This window comes from Callorhinus ursinus, unplaced genomic scaffold (assembly GCF_003265705.2).
Source record: "Callorhinus ursinus isolate GAN/ISIS: 27379988/994484 unplaced genomic scaffold, GSC_fseal_2.0 scaffold15, whole genome shotgun sequence".
Lineage (NCBI taxonomy): Eukaryota > Metazoa > Chordata > Mammalia > Carnivora > Otariidae > Callorhinus > Callorhinus ursinus.
The window spans coordinates 37,209,866-37,227,628 of record NW_027397077.1 but is presented as its reverse complement, the minus strand read 5'-3'; the positions used below and the strand labels follow the sequence as shown (position 1 = coordinate 37,227,628).

General features: G+C 40.2%; 1 protein-coding gene across 9 annotated transcripts in view; it reads right to left on the bottom strand.

Moving 5' to 3' along the window:
• GRM7 (glutamate metabotropic receptor 7) overlaps positions 1 to 17,763 on the bottom strand; it is a 914,710-nt gene that overhangs the window by 343,331 nt on the left and 553,616 nt on the right. For all 9 annotated transcript variants that reach the window (XR_012380942.1, XR_012380943.1, XR_012380944.1 and 6 more), the window contains exon 5: positions 5,207 to 5,347. Coding sequence is in view for 6 of the 9 variants with exons in the window: in XM_073901589.1 (XP_073757690.1) it covers positions 5,207 to 5,347 (141 nt within the window). In the remaining 3 variants the exon portion in view is untranslated. The remainder of the gene's footprint in view (positions 1 to 5,206; positions 5,348 to 17,763) is intronic.

Sequence of the window (17,763 nt, the reverse complement as noted above, 5' to 3'; positions counted from 1 at the left end):
ATGGGTATTAAAGAGGGCACGTTCTGCATGGAGCACTGGGTGTTATACACAAACAATGAATCATGGAACACTACATCGAAAACTAATGATGTAATGTATGGTGATTAACATAATAAAATAAAAAAATGGGTTTGAGAGCAAAGACCTTAGAGATGCTACCAACCACATAAAGATAGAGCATGTCAGAGATAAAAATGGTACGAAAGTTGGTACATGAGGTATCTGTCAAGTCCAAGGCCCAGGGATGCTTAGACACACAGTCTACATTATGGCACTGAAATTCTTGAAGCCCTGAGCTTCATATTCCATCACAGCATGAAGTTGCATGCCGCCTGTCTGTAAACCTTGGATACCTCCTTACATCACTGTGCAACGTGTATCCCAATGAAAAACTTTTGTCTATATTTATATGCTTATTCAATTCCCTGAAAGGATTTGATATACACCCTGATTTTCTGTAGCACTAACATGTGACAATAGGATCTTTCTGAAACCCTCATGGGCAACTGCATTCAGCTCCAAATGGCAGGTAACTGTTACCATTACTGAGCTTTATTATTTATTTTTTAAAGATTTTCTTTGAGAGAGAGTGCGCGAGTGAGCGAGCAAGCACAAGAGGCGGGGGGCAGAGGGAGAGAAAGGAGAGGGAGAAGCAGAATCCTCACCGAGCAGGGAGCCTGATGCGGGGCTCAATCCCAGGACGCAGGGATCATGACCTGAGCCGAAGGTGGACGCTTAATCAACTGAGCCACCAGGTGCCCCACCATCACTGAGCTTTAATATGCCAGTATCATTTTAGATCCTCTGTAAGTTATCTAATGTAATCCCTATAACAACTTAAGGTGTAAAGCTCTAGTATTCTAATTTCAAAGATGAGAAAAGGCTTTGAAAAGTTAAATAATGTCCAGTCTCTCATGGGAGCATTCAGGGATAGCTCTAAAACACAAACCCAGGCCTCTTTCATGCCAAAAACTCTGGTTTCTTAAACACTTTGCTAGAGTGATTTTCTGCACTCCAGGATGGCCTCAAATCTCTTTTTCAGGGATATCACCACCTGTGTATTTTTCCTTCTTTCCTTAACCTTGGTATCTCCATAAAAACATGTCATTCCCAAAAAGATCATATTCTAAACTGGTCTTTGTGTCAACAATATACTGGCAAGTGTTAAGGGTAAACACATTGAGCTAGTGGGGTGGGAGTGGGGAAGCACAAAAAAGAAAAATCACATCTGATCTTTCTGCCCTCAAACAACGAATAGTCTAGAAGTGTACTTCTGGAAGTATTGAGAGGGACTTTATTCTGTAATGTATCTAGAAGAACTTACTTTATTCTGGAAGTATCTAGAAGGACTTTAGTGTGTGTGTAGCTAGCACTATGTCCCTGAAAAATCTAGGTCTACTATGAAACAGCATAGTATCTGTCAAGAGTTTGTGTTTTCTGTGAAAGGTTAAACCACCAAAAAAACTTAACGGCATGTCCCCTTCGGGGATGTCAGGCAAGATAACCCATGAGCAGGATGGGTCACCAGCAAATCTCAGTCTGTATCAGTAAAAATTAGGGAATCATCAGGGAAGGTAGGATGAAGAATGACTAGCTCTTAAGGTTGAGAGAACTAGGAATTGGGTATTAAGCAAAGTTGGATGTTCTTAAAATATCTGAAGGAGACAAGCATATGCATTTAAATGCATATGGATAATTTATAGGAATAAAAATTGCCCAGTTGTTCAGGTAAGTTTCTATAAGAATTCAGGCACATCTAGCTCCAAGTTAAATTATGAAGTATACACAGTTTAATAATATATTATTTTTTTCATCAGTTATTCTTCCTTCCATGACTTTTTACCACCTTGGCTTTTCAGAACTCACTGCAGAAATCTGCTCTCTCCAGCTAGTATGGGACCCACACCTCACCTTCAAAGCTTGTCTGGCCAGGTGATTGACTCATCGATCATCTACTTGGAGCTAATATATAATAAATACCTCATTATGGCTAAACAGGCTATGTAAAAAGATATAGAAAAACAAGTTGGCATTTTAATTTGTGCCCAAATCCTGGGAGTATTTTAAGACTTTCTTATTCTTTAGCAAAACCCAGTCATAGAGGGAGATCTGCAAGAACATCCACTGTCTGTTGTCTAGAGCCAGACTTGCTGTCTTCAATGCCAGACTTCTTAGCCTGCTTCCTCATTGGGTTATTTCTTTCCAATGTGACCATTCTTTCTATGTTTCAAAACCTGGTTACCAAAGCATCTTTCCCTTTTATCATCTACATCCTTAAGCCCATCAACACTTCCCTCTCCCATCCACTCTTTTCCATCATTAAAACTTAATTTCTCACCATCGTTTCAAGACTCTTATCAATATAATCCAATCTGTCACTTCTCTCCATCTCTTCCTTCCCTCTCAGCATGCTTTTTTTTTCCGATCATTCTACTTCCAAGTTGAAGCACATGGGGGGTTGGGGTGTCAACCCCCTGCATAGTCAAAAATCCACCTGTAACTTTTGACTCCCCAAAAACTTTACTAATAGCCTACTGTTGCAAGGAGGCCTTACCAGTAACACAGTCAATGAACACATATTTTGTATGCTATAGGTATTACATACTGTATTCTAACAAAGTATTCTAAAGAAAATGTTAAGGAAATTTTAAGAGAATACATTTATAGTACTGTATCTATAGAAAACAATCTGTTTAAGTGGACCCGTTCAGTTCCAACCCGTGTTGTTCAAGGGTCAACTGTTTCTAAAGGTCACAATTTTTAAATAGTAATTTGTGAATACTTCCAAAGCAGAATATGAGATTCACTGGATTTGGGGAAAGGTGGTACAAGAAACAAACATACGACCACCCATGTACTCATATCCAGTAACAGGAATAAGGGACACCATGAGGTTAGTAGTGTTTATCTTCACTCAGTAGGGCACATCTTACCATGGTGAAAGTGGTAAGGAAGGAAAGAGGGCAGAGACAGTATTGAAATAATTTTGGGTCACAGATAATTTAGTAAATGTGATCACAGATTGTTTACATAGCATGAGTGGGATATGAAGAAAAAAAGACACTTCTATATCCATTTTTGAAAGATAATGATTTGGATAATGAGCTTGTTTTTATGAACCCCAATTCTTGATGATCCGCATGAAAATGTAATTACAGATAAAACAGTGTTGTCAAAACATTAAAAGTGTGGGTATTGACCTTAGAACAATCCTAATGGCCACAAGACAATCCATTCCACCCTCCAGACTCTACAGAACACAAAAAGTTAGAAGAAACCAAAAAACTGCTATCATTAATCATCCAGATACTTCCAGTGTACCTGGATGTTCCTTGTCATAGAGACAAATTATCCAGATGTCAAACTAATTTTTTTCAGTTTCCTCTTGAGAGTTTTGTTTCACCCAGGTCTAGTCAACATTGAAATAATTTTTTCTCCCTCTCTTCAATATTATAAAGATCATATTTCTGAAAACACTGTTGCTATATACCATGGCATAGAGAATATAGTTCATCTGGTATTGTAATTTACTGAGTTATTTATCTAATTATGTAACATTGATTTTGTATCATTATATTTACTCATAGCTCTGTTCCCAGCTTCTCCTTCACAAAAACACCTTGAGGAAAAGGCATATTCACACCATTCCTGATGTTTTTAGGACCATGGTTTGCATGCATTATTCCTCATTAATAGGTGTTTGTTGAATGGGCCAATCTACCATATCTGGATGACCAATACTCAAAGACACACACTGCAAAGATAAACTAAGTATCAGTATATCCGACATGAGTGAGTTTTTTAGACCATTCAGAGTAACATTTTAGGGTTTTGTGGTATTTCAAGGTCATCACGACACATGATAAAGGCTACTGAAGTATGAAACTGGGTATTGCTATGTAATATAGGGCTAGGTGGTAAGATGGTAGAACATGTCACATGCTTCTGTAACCACCACCGTCACCAACACCAGCCCCACCACCACCCCTGGTACCAGTATGCTTAGGGTAAAGACCAAATTCCACGTATGTCCCCACATGGCTTATTCCTTGTCCACATCTCTACACTAGCAGCTTCAGCTCACACATTCGTCCTATTCAGTCAGGTAGTTCTGTTTTTTTTGTCCTCAGAGGCACCATAATTGCTCCTGCTACAAGCCCTTTGTCATGTTATTCCTCCATGAGCAATTCTCCTATCTGCCCTTCCCCCTTTCTAACTAGCCAATGCCTACCTGTTCTTCAGGAAGGTCTTTTGAGACAGCTTCTGCCCTTAATGTAAGTGAAACTTCTTACTTATATGTCCATATAGCCCTCAGAATGCTTATTACAGTTTATAATTATGTATTCATGGAGAGATCACAGGGATAACATCAATTTTCCCCCACTGTCCTCTGAGCAGCATGAAAGCCAGGTCTTTACCTGGCTTGCTTACCATCAGATCACAGTGCCTAGTATTGTGAACAGGAAGGAGTTGCTTGTGAATACACCAATAAATGTTTAATTTTATCTTCTGACTACTTCATACATGTACATATATATGCATGGCACACACGTTTTTTAATTTGGAATAATTATGCAAGGTTACCTACGAGGCTGCCTATGTATTTTTTTAAGTAAACTCTAAGTCCAACATGGCGCTCAAACTCATGATGCCGATATCAAGAGTCACATGCTCTACTGACTGAGCCAGCCAGGTGCCCCCTCCCAGGTATTTTTAAGCATATTTTAAACAGCAGGTGACTCATTAACTTGGATGCTATGGAAATCCACTGGAATTCTCATTACTCTAAACCCAAGTACTTTGTTTCTTTAATCAAATACACAGTATGGTCCACGATAAGAGTTAAATCTGGTGCTGATAGGGGATTTCCTGGATTTTTGTCTATGTGAAAATGACTTCATACTCCTGGCTAAAACATGAACTACTATTTATCACTGAGAACATTCAAAGCAACATGACACTTTTGAATTCCAAGAATCAATGAAAATGTCAATTACTGCTAGATGGACAGGCAGAAAATACAATTTTGTCCGTTCTACTCTTGTCCTGCAAGACTTATGCTCCTGTTCCATTTTCTGAACAATCTAGTAAAATTCAATTTACTTTTTCAATTTGTCTCCAGCCAAGCTTCCTTCTGTCAGCTATGCAGACATTTCAATGCTGGCCACATAGAGTACCCGGAGAAGGACAACTAGAATGAAATTACCTGTGCATTTGCGATCTGTGTCTTCTTTCTTTGACCCACTAATCGTCAACTTGCAGTTGAAGTTTTCCTCCCAGTATTCAGCAAACCATACATTTCTTCTGTTGTTTTCAAGTGTGCGGGACGTAAAATAGGCATCAAACCCTAAACAGAGTTAAATGAAAAGGTCATTGTTTATGGGGCACTGCTGGGACGTTTAGAAATAAAAACACCAGTGATGGTTTTTCTTTGTTTTAGTAGACTGGATGCTCTTTTGTGCCAATAAAAAAGAAAGAAAAGAAAAGAAAAGAAAAGAAGAATAAAAGAAAAGAAGAATAAAAGAAAAGAAAAAGAAAAGAAAAGAAGAATAAAAGAAAAGAAGAAGAGAAAAGAAAAGAAAAAAAGAAAAGAAAAGAAAAAAAGAAAAGAAAAAAGAAGAAAAGAAAGGAAAAGGAAAAGGAAAAGGAAAAGGAAAAGGAAAAGATCCCAGTGCTAACCTATGGCTAAATCCCTATTTCAATCTGTCAGGCAGGGATGTGACCTACAAATGACAGTCACAATGGCCTTAAAGATGACATGATCACAACATGTCTTGCATCTCCAGTGATGCTAGACCAGGGACAAAGTGTCTTCTCTTCATCATCAAGATAGTAATTGATAATTTCAGTGCTTACTATGGAGACGATTCTGTGCTTCACATAGATTCTTTTATTCATCTCAACAACCGACACAGCAACTACTATCATTCCCACTTTGCCAATGAGGAAACAGAGGCTCAGATGAAATAGAAGCATGCCCAAAGTCAACCATTAGGTCATGCTGCATCTCAGACTATGTGAGCTACTGACCTGTGAATAGCATTTTAACCCCTCCCTTTAATAATGCTCCATTGTGTCATTGATATTCTAACCAAAATGGAAGTTTCTGAACAGGCCACAAGTAAATGCGAGTCTAACATAAAGCTCAGTGTTGCTCACTGAGTGCGGGGGTGTGAGGAGCAGAAACTCAAGAGACCAGGTCCCCAGGAAATCTCTTGCTACCTCTTTAGGAGGGCAGCCTTAAATGTTCCAATGGAGCCACAAGGTCTTAGGAGAATCAGACAGGATTCAGTGTCATGAGGCAGGCTGGAGGGCCAGCTCCAGCACTTCCTAAGTCAGGGGAACATGAGTAAGTGTATGCTTCCCTCAACTTCCTTTCATCTTTCTGCAGAAATGAAGACGACCCTACCTCCTTCCCTCACAGCACCTCGTGTGGGGTGGTGAGAAGACTTTGGAAACTTACAGAGTTCAGTGTTAACAACCACAGGAGATGGACTTGCTTTCACATTATTTAAATTACTCAGTTTTCCCCTCATTTTAAGACCATAAAAAAATAGCTTTGGACTCTAAACTCCATGAAAGGAGCTTATCAGGTTAACTCTATTCATCACTAAGTGGCCAACACCGAATTCATGGTCTGACGTATACGAAACCTACTATAAATAGAAAATCTGAAATAAGTAAGAGACAGAGTAAAAAGAAAAAACAAAAGCACAAGAGATTATAGAATATTTTAGGGAAAATAGAGTATTTGGCATCTCTTAGGTCATTTTCCAGGCTCTTGTCAGTACATGCTGGCCAACTGTCTTTTTATCCCACTACCTTAACTGATTTGAAAGTAATCTGGCTAGAATACGTGATCACATTCTGCTATCAATACTGATTAAGTTACCCAGCTGGAAGTCCCCCTGCCTCCCTGTTCTCCCACAGACCTGCCACCAGACAACTATTAAGTAGAACACAACAATATTCCTAAACAAAAGAAAATCTTTGGGGGAAATATATATGAGTCCCCGATGTTTCCAAAAACACTAAATATATGTGTTCAGTCATGTATACACATACACACATGCATACATGGTGACTGGTGACCCAGCTTTTTGCCCCATGTTCCCCCTCCCCCTGGCCCCCCCAAAAACCCAATTAATCAACAGTGCTAGATTGTGACAATGACCCCTAATTAGACCGTGCTTCCAGGGCTTCATACCTATCTACACGTCCCCTTTTCTGCACTGCGCCCTTCTCCGTGGGACATGGATAGGTGTGACGCAAGCAGAGGCTGGGAAGCCCTGGCCTCACTGTGGCTTGTTTTTGTGGAATTCTCTTTCTCGGAATCCAGCTGCCGTGCTCTAAGACATTTGACAGGAGGATGGTAGGTCCTGGGGAAAAGTCCAGCCCGTCTCAGCAAAACTTCTTTGGAGATTGCAGCCCTCCAGCGGACCGTGGTAGAAGAACCACTTAGCTAAGACTAGCTCCCGTTGCACAGTGGTAGTTGATGATTAAGCCAGTAACACTGGAGGTTAATTTTTTAAGTAGCCAGGCAACTGAAACACTCACAGCACCTGGAGCCTCTATGCGTAACACGCAAACAAAACACCTTTCGGGAAGAAGCACCCTCGACAGAACACGTCCAAGTTTTAGAAGTAAACTCTTCCGCCGCCTGCCACAGGTCTGAATCCCAAACCAGCCTCAGAATAGGAACTACTAAAATGGCTCAGACTGTAGCAAGGATATATCCATGCCTCAGCTCAGAAGAAAACATCTTTAAAGGAAACCTCATCACTGAAAATGTCTATCGCGTCAAAATGCTTCTCTCCATCCTGTGTCTGCTGGAAACACAAGAGCCCGTTGAGGAAGGAAGGACTAGTATTGCGGCTAATGTGCAAGGTAGGTGACCATGGAACATTTAAAAGAGAAGAAAAAGAAAGGAAAGCAGCAGTCAGAACTTCCCTCTGATCTGAGCAAGAACAAACAGACTTCAGGAAAGAAAGCAAGTACCGTGAAGCCTGTCTGTATGCACTACAGCACAGCACAGAAAAGGAGCAGGATGTCTGAACCACAACCCCTGTCCTTTTCACTCACATAAATAGCTGATGCTTAGCTTCCTCCTCTTCCTCCTCCCTGTGAGCCCGCTGGCTACCTGCACCTGTAAGTTGAGAACTGCTCTTGCTTCCCAAATGCATGTATATATATGGATTTCCTGAGTATCTCCTAAGATGCAGATTCTGATTGAGGAGGCCTGGGGTGGGGCCAGATACACTGCATTTTTAACAAGCCCCAGATGATGCTCATGCCGCTTATACTTTAATAAGCAGGGCTCCAGGGCAAATCCTCCATTTTAACAAACCCCACATGATCCTCATACGGCCCGGACTTTGAGAAGCAGGATTCCAGAGCAAATCCTGAACTTCAGCAGGTGGGACTTGAGCAGTTCCAGCCCAATTTGTAAGATCTCAGTATTGCCACCCTCTTGGCCTCAAATTTATGCCTTGGTTCAGATGGCAGGAGCTTTGCCTTGCCATCCTATTGCCTGCAGATGGCCCGGGAAGATAGAACATGCTGTATTACTTGCTGGTGAATTTTCCTGAGCATTGCTGCTCTGGGCCCCTTTGCAGCCTCCAAAGCTATTCCTCACCTGTATGCCCTGTCACCACTCTGGGCTTTCCAGCCTGGCATTTCAATCTAGCTGCTGTGTCTTAGTGTTGCTGAAAAGGTAACCTGAAATAGCCCTGTGTCTTCACTACCTCCTCTGAAGGTCCATGGACTCTGAGGGGAAAACTCAGAGCGTTCAGTCAAGTAGTAATGTAGCATATATTTGCTTTTGAGTGGTGTCCTGAAGACCTCAACAGTTTGGCTTTTTTTGTTATGGAAGCCGCACGGTGTACTGGTGAATATAGACATCAGAGACACGCTGTGTGGGTCTGACTTCAACATTCCCATTTTCTACCTGTATGACCTTGAGCAGATGACTCAGCTATTTTGTGTCTCAGTTTCCTCATCTGTAGAAGGGGATTAATTTTAATATCTACCTTAGTGTTGTTAGAGGGGTTAAATGAGCCATTATTTGTAAAGTACTCAGCATTGTGCCTGATGAAGTAAAATATAGACTGTTGGTTGTAAAATAACCATACTCATCCATTAAATATTTCTTGAGCATTTACCCTGTGACAGGCACTGTTCTCTACATTCACTAATCTTGGGTTAAGACAGATGATCCCTCATTGGATTGATAGCTAGCCTGGTGGGGAAGATAGATTTTGGCAAGTACCACTTAAATAAATATAAAATTACAACTGTGATGGTCTCTATGAAGGAAGGGTACATGATGTCCTAGCATTTGGGGAGCACCCACATGCACAGAGACAGAACTGTCTTGGAGTGCCAGAGAGGGCTACTTGGAGGGAGTAAACACAGATGAGAAAAGGAAAAAAAATAGGTTTTAACTGCAAGTAGAGGAAGCAAAGAGACTGGACATTTAATCAGATGGAATCGCATGTGCTTCGTCTTAAGAATACTGAAGTCATTTAGCATTTTAGAATCTCCTAGGACAACCCAGACTTAAAATCAACAAATATAAATGAACCATCTCCTATATATACATATGTGCAATGTAGAATTGCTACTAAAATTCTAATAAACCAATGGCATAAATGTTAATGTTAATGTTAATGAATAAATATATGAATAAGCTATTTTTGTGAGATGTCAAAGTCAGGGGCTGGAATGAGTAAGCCAATCAAAATGGTAAAACCAGCAGCATGGGCTCACCGTGCTGGGACAAAAACCAGTTTCAGAAAACAGAGCTCCTCTCAGACAAGTCAAAGAAGCAGAAACAGAGGTCAATAGCTGTTATTCAATCGAGTGAATCCTTGCTGATTGACCTCAGTTTAGTTGAGTCCAATTTCTTTCAGGACCTACCAGTTTGTTTATTTCTCTTTAGCAAGGTCATGGCAAGAGATAAATTAAGTCTCCCTGGTTCCCTCATTTTCATCCTTATGGAATGAAGCTGTCCAGGAAATATTCAAATTTTTAAAAGAGATCTTGCTGTAGCCATGTGTTCACAATGCCCTGGAATGTTCTTGGTTGCCTTTTGGGTTAGGCACACATCATACCTCTGCTTTATTAACAGACAAGGAGCTTCTGCTATGGGGTGGTCCAAGGCTTTCCCTTTGGCTGCAGGCTCTAACCCAATACTCTTGGCCTATCATTACAGTTTCTGTACCCTAGTGATTTTACCTTTTTTTTTTTTTTTTTTTTTTGCAGGGCCTGAACTCACAACCCCAATATCAAGAGTTAGATGCCCAACTGACTAAGACACCAGGAACCCCAACTTGTGTTTTTTTAATTTCATTTCATTTTTATTTTTTTTTTTAAGAATAGGGTATTTAATACAGGATGTACAATCACCAAGGTGCAATAGAATCAGGGACAGAAGCAGAAAATGGAATAACTCTAATATGTAGACAGGGGTATGTATGTGTATTCCACTGAATTGAGACTTTATTCCTATTCTTATAGGAGCTCAGAAGAAAAGTGATCTGGACACACATGCCTTCATATTGGTTAAATTATCAGAGTTTTAAAATTTAACCCAGGCACCAAGACCGGGGTTTCAGCTCACAGAAAACAGAATAAGAATTATGTTAAAGGAGAAAGGTCATTCTTGTATGTGGAGCTGATGAAATTCTTAGTATTAAATTATTCCTTTTGTTGAACAGATTATTTTAATTTCAGAAGTTAATCTACAGGTGATTCTAAGGCAAATGTCTCCCTGGGTACATGTTGAACAAAATTCATATAACCTTGGAAGTAAACCTAAAACAACATGGAAATAAAAAGGAGGGTTTTAGCTGGCATTACAACTACATTTATATGGTTCTTTCCTCTTTAACTGGGGTGCTGCCCTCAAATGCCCCCTGAAATTTGTGGCTGAGACAAGAGTGTGCAAATCAAGAGACACATAATTTATCCAGGGCAGGATGTTTGGGAGGTGACCTTTCCAGCTGAAGAGGAAGAAGCTCTCACAAGTATGTGCCATGAGAGGAAAGCTATCAGAGTGTCAAGAGGGGGTTAGAGGACACAGCTGCCTGTTCAGCCAGGGTGAAGTGATGCTGACAGATACTAATGAGGCTCCACGCAGCATAAGAGAGTGACCACCAAGTAGCCCTGATTGCTGCTTTAACCACCCAAGCCATGCATTGCGGGTTAGAACATCACTGTCAGCCTAAATGGCAGGGAGCACCCAAGGCTTCTTTCTACCAGCTCATAAAGGAGAGGCTCTTAGCTCTTCTTGAGCCATCTATGTTCTACATTCGACTCAGGAAGGATGGCTAATGATTTAGAAATATACAGTTGCTGGCACATCATAGGGATGTGATGCAGAACAAATCCGTGAATGAATAAAAAGACAGACAGTGAGAGAGAGAATGACAGCGAGAAGGAGGGAAGGGAAAGGAGAACAGAAGAGGAGAAGAAAGGAGAGGACAGTGGGGACGAGGGATGGAGGGGAAGGTATGAGGGGAGGAGAGGCGAGAAGAACCGAATAGAGTAAGAACGAGGGGAACTCACATTGTCTGCTACCAAGAGGGTAAATCTGAAAAACAAATTTTGAAAACAAGGCCTTATTTGTTTTACCCCTTTTTCTATGTATATAACTCATAGTGGGTTAAACTGTGGTCCTCAAAAAGATATGTCCATATCCCAACCCCCTGAACTTGGGAGTTATTTGAAAACTTATTTGAAAAATATTTTCATAGTGGATAACAAGAAATTATATGGCAAATGGAATTAAGTTAAAGATCTCTGAGCGAGATCATCCTGCATTGTCTGTTTGGGCCCTAAATCCAATGACAGGTATGCTTATAGGAGACAAAGGGAGCAGAAGCTGTCGGGGAGGTCATGTGTAGATGCAGGCACAGACTAGAGTAATGGAGCCATAAGGCAAGGAATGCCTGGAGCCACCTGAAGCTGGAAGAGGCAGGAAGTATCCTCCCCAGACAGCCTTCAGAGGAAGCAGCATCAAATTGACATCATCCTTTCAGACTTCTGGACTCCAGAACTGTAAGATTATGAAGTTCTATTGTTTTTAAGCCACTAAGTTTGTGGTCAGTTGTAATGGAACCCCCGGTAAACTAATGCACTCATGATAAGTAAAAAAAAAAAAAAAGTCTTATTGGGAGATACCTTTCTACGGCTTCTCTCTGGTCTGGAAGACATTTGTTTCTCAGATGTTGCAAACTGATGTCTTGCAGAACATATTTAACCTATGGACTTGTCTTTTCTATTTCTCCCAAGAGTATTTCATTTCATTTTTTCCCCAAGAGTATTTTAAAGCTAATTTAAAAATCAGAAGATTTCACTTGTAAGTCCAAATTTTTGGCTTCACTTGTGAAGTCAGATGATCCTTTAACACAGACCCCATTCCCACGTGGCAGCCATCGCGTGCCGAGGAGTGGCTATTCCCTTCAGGTGAGCCTGCATTCTCCAGCTCACAGTATTCCCCCACCACCTCTGATGGCTTCAACCTGGCCTCTTTTTGCATTTGTAAGATGCGTTTTGTCATGGTTGACACTGAAGTTTCCACTCCCAAGAAATGCATCGCCCCTTACTTCAATTGACACATTTGCTGCAACATGAGTGGTATACAGTCTCCACTGAATGGAGTATCTCAGGCCCCTAAGAATATATCCATGAAAAAGCTACTAAGAACAGAGGGATGTCGGGAAAGAAGGAGGATTTAAAATTAACACAGTGCACCTGGGTGGCTCAGTCAGTTAAGCATCAGACTCTTGATTCCAGCTCAGGTCATGTTCTTAGGGTCGTGAGATTGAGCCCCACCTCGGGCTCCACACTGGGCATGGAGCCTGCTTAAGATTCTCTCTTTCCCTCTCCCTCTGTCCCCCACCCTAAAAAAAACTAACACGAGAAATGTATCCTCATATACACAAACAATAATCACTTAAAAGATATAGCAAAAGAGAAGACCACAATTAAAAGAATAACAATAAAAAATACCTATTGAAGAACAGGTATACCCTTCTACGTAATCAAGTTGACTTTCATCCATCAGGAGTTTTGTTTTAGTTTATTAACCTTTCCCTATGTCAATTCTCTAGAAGCTAAATTTGTACATTTTACATCATTTTAATAAAAATATTAACATCTTTTTTCCCCCTAGACCTAGACAAGTTACCTTCAGAGTTCATATGGAAAAAGTATTAAGAATGAGGAGACTTCTGAAAAAGAAGAGCAACGGAACATGAGTGTTTGGGGTGCTGAGGATTGGAGGGCAGGATGAGGAGGGCAAACTCTACCAGGTAATATAATGTAACAACAGATTATAAATCCTCTATGATTAAAAAGACTCCTGACATAAGAATAAAGAGATCAATGGATCACTGAAATCCAACAGAAAGTCCAGAAAGACTTGATTGCACATGCGAATTTCATATAACAGAGAATAAAGGTAGTGTTTCAAATCACTAGAAACATGTTACCCTTTTAATAATCCCATTAATAAACAGCAACTGGTTGGGTAATTGGTTAATGATCACACTGAATCCCAGTTCGGAATGTGACATTGTATTAGCCCACAAAAAAATATGGGAAGCATTACATGGACTTAACCATAGTAAGTGAACATGGGGTTTCCCATCTCTGTAAGAGAATGGATTTTGTACGCTTGCAGAGACCAGAGATCCTCCACACTTGGTGTGATGCCACCGGCTGCAGAACATCCATGGTAGGGTCCAGTGGCATGTGGCACTCTCCCCATTCCCTGGGCCCATGGCCCTCACTGCACTTGCACAGTGCTGTGGGAGATCATGTCCTTGTCTGTCTGTTTCTCTCTCATGACTCTGAGTTCTTACCATGAAGAAACTGCCCAAGTGCCTGTAAACATTTATTGAAGTAAATCGAAGTTGGAGACATGTAATCAGTTTGGCAAGAAAATCACTGGTGATCTAGTGGGATGAGTTAGGCTTTCAGATGTGCCCCCAAATTTGCTGGCTGTATTTACTGAGAGTGGCGGAAACCAGCCATTATTTCTGAGAAAACAAATAAGAATTACTGCAATGGAAATTATCCCACAAAGAACAAAAATCCCATGGGAAGTGTTTATGGATGAGGTAGAAGGAATAATGTTTGCAATATTATTCCACAAAATGCCTCCAAAGGGCTGTTGCATATTATATAATGCTAGAATGCTTGCCATTTTTCACTCTTTTAAACTGTCTGGGATGTAGAAGGGCATTTTATGTAATCTGAGTACACTTATATGGGAACAAATATGGGTATAAACAATACATATTAAATTGATAGTTTTAGCATTATAATGGTTAAAAGCAGACCCCTAAACTAGAATTCTAGGGTTCAATTCCTAGTTTTGTCACTTGCTAGCTAGATGACCTGGAGCAAATGGCCTAACCAGGCTAAGTTTCTCAGTCTAAGTTTCTCATTTTATCCATTTTTCAGGATAAAATGATGATAATATCTACTCCATAGGATTGTTAAGAGGTTTCCATGTGAGAATATATGCAGTGTTGAAAATAATGCATGGCACATAATAAGACTACAGATGTTAGCTAAATTAAAAGAAAATAAACACAGACACACATGTAAAGTGACTAAAAAAGAGAGAGTACAAGAGGAGGAAATTTAGAAAACTTTGAACTTGAACACCAGAAACTCTCAGTGAAATAGTCATCTATCAAGGTCCTGGCTCTGGAGTCAGATAGACCTGAGTTTGAACCCTAACTCTGCCAACCACCAGCTATTTTATTTAACTTCTCTTATGCTAAGTGGATCACTTACTGTCCATGTTTTGTTGTTGACCTGGATATTCATTCACTCGTTTGCTTCTCCATCATTTACACACGTATATATGCATTCATTCTTTCATTTATTCCAGAAGAAACTTAAAGTGGTATCTTTGTTTCAGCTATTAAGTGAGTACAATTGTACCTACCTTAGAGATGGGTGTAAAGATTTAAAATATGAAGGCTAAACCAGCTAATATCTTACAGTTGCTAGTAGCAGCCAGATAGTATAAAGCAACCAACCACCTTCTGTCTGAGAAAGCCCCTCCTTGATTTCCTATGCCATGTGCAGCATCTGTGAGCTTAACAGCTGGAATAGATGTTGCTTTGCAGCAACTCAGGATGTGTAAGTTCAGTAGACAAGAAAGATACAAGGCCATCCCTCAAGTGAGTGCTTCAGGAGGTGAGATTTGAAGAAGCCAACTTCCTGGAGGCCACAGGGTATGGTGGAAGGTTCCTGCTCTTCCTTCTTCTACCCCACCTTCATAACGATGCTCACCTTAAACCCCTGTGTTAGCTAGTTAAATGTTCTATACAGAGCATTGGTCAAGGGTCAGACTCAGCGATCACTCACATAGCTTACAGCATTAACTTGGCCTTGGGTTTTTATTGTCGTTCCTATCATTTCTTGCCTTCCTCCCCTCCGGCCTCCCTCATCTTTCCCTTCATCAGTCCATACGACATTATTTTCTATTTCTATGTCTTTTTTTTCAGTAACAATGAACCTTTGTGCAATCTTGGCTGTGACACATATTAGTGCTATATGTCAAAAGTCATAAAAAAAGGTACAAACTCTTTGATCTAGTGATTTTACTTCATGGTACTTACCCAATGAAGTAAGTATATGCGTTTTTTTTTCCTAAAGATTTTATTTATTTGACAGAGACACAGCGAGAGAGGGAACACAAGCAGGGGGAGAGGGAGAGGGAGAAGCAGGCTTCCCGCGGAGCAGGGAGCCCGATGCGGGGCTCGATCCCAGGACCCTGGGATCATGACCTGAGCCGAAGGCAGACGCTTAACGACTGAGCCACCCAGGCGCCCAGTATATGCATTTTTTAGAAAAGATGTATGAAGTACCGGATGATATTAAGAAATCATTAATTTTATCAAATGTGATAATGGCATGATGATTATATAAATAGGTTCTTACCAGTTAAGAGATACATTCTGAAATATTTTAGGTAAGAAGTCCTAAAGTCTGGGATTCAATCTGAAATGTCCCTTCACCATAAAAGTTCAGAGGGAATAGTTAAAACATAGAAAAACACATGGTGCTTTTGCTCACATTTTCATAAAAGGAAATATGGTATATGGTAGGGATTGTCTTTATAGAAACCAAGAATAATAGGGTGTGTTGCAAACATTACTTATTTATTAGTCAGGGTCTGTGGCTTAATATTGCTATTTGCATTATAAAGACTTTTTTTTTTTTTTTCTGTAGGACTCAAAAGAGTGTAGAATTTTCTGTGATTTCCTCCTAGGCCACCAAGAGGCTTCCTTGTGGGAGAGTACAAGTATGACAGGGAGCATATCCTACATTCCACAGAACACACATCCTGGTATTGTCCTCCTGCTGCCATCAGGGTTGAAAATCTACCATATGATTAGTAGATCTCAGGGAAGTTCCTTCATTTTTTTTAAAAACCATGCCTTCGAGAATCTGTCAGGGAAGAGGAACTCTTCTCTGTCTCCTGAACTCCAAGACCCTTCTCAGCTTCTATTACTTTCTCAACATCCAGGAAGGAACATGACAGTAAGTTCCCAGCCAGGCTGTTGGCCCAATTACCTAGCTGAAGGAGATCATGTTAAATCCCAAACAATCACTGAGGATCTGCCAGGGAATTCTCCAACTGCCTTTCATAAAAGACAGCCTTTAGATAAGAAGAGGAATGCTTGGCAAGGCCTGATGCATCTCCCTAGAGCTGTGCTATGGTGGCCCACAAGTACTCATATGTGTACACTTCCTCTCTCCAGGAGCTCAGCCTCTGTTCTGCATGAGGTATTTGCAGAATATCTATGTCTGCAATAGTAGTTCATAGCTCTGGCTACACACCGGAATTGTGTATGAAACATAAACACACACACACACACACACACACACACATACATATACACACACAGGCATACACACACCCCTAGGCCTGGACTCCAGGCCAGACCAGCTAAATCAGAGCTTCTGTCGGTGGGCCTAGGCATCAGCATTTCAACTTCTCAGGTTATTCTGCTGTGCAGTCTAGAATATTGCTCTAGAATATTATGTGATTTTATCACTCATATGTACATTTTACACACCACCCTAGAAGAGTTGTCCAAGGGACACCAGAAACACAGAAGACAAGGTCTCTTAACTTGAATGTATCTATTTTTGGTATATGTATATCATGATTACTCATATAGTATCTATTCTTGGTATATGCATCATGATTACTCAGATAATATCACCTGTTCAAATGCCTTTTAAAACATCAAATAAAGATTGAGTATGTTGTCATAATTGATTGCATCTCAGTGTCATTCTTTTAAAATTGTTATACATTATATGAAAGCTTCCCAACATTTTAATTAATAAACTCTGCCATACACAGAGTATACATATATTTATTCAAGCTTGATATCATCCTAATTAATGCAGGGTCAGATTTATGCTTCCATAGTAAATTTTGTGAACATTTGTAATACATGATTTTTCTGAGAAATGTTTAAGAATTTTTAAGATCATATTATGATTACACTCACGCATGCCTATAGTTTTCCAATAATCATAACATTACAAAGTAAGGAATTTAACCCAGAGCAGTATTGAACTTTAACTACTGGAACTTACCCATTTTTCCAGCCAACAACAGAGTGAAACCCAGACAAACTTGTCAGAGAATTATTCTGCATTGTGGAAGCTTCACGTTTTATTTTTAATAATGGTACAAAACCACGTTGCCTGGTTACCATC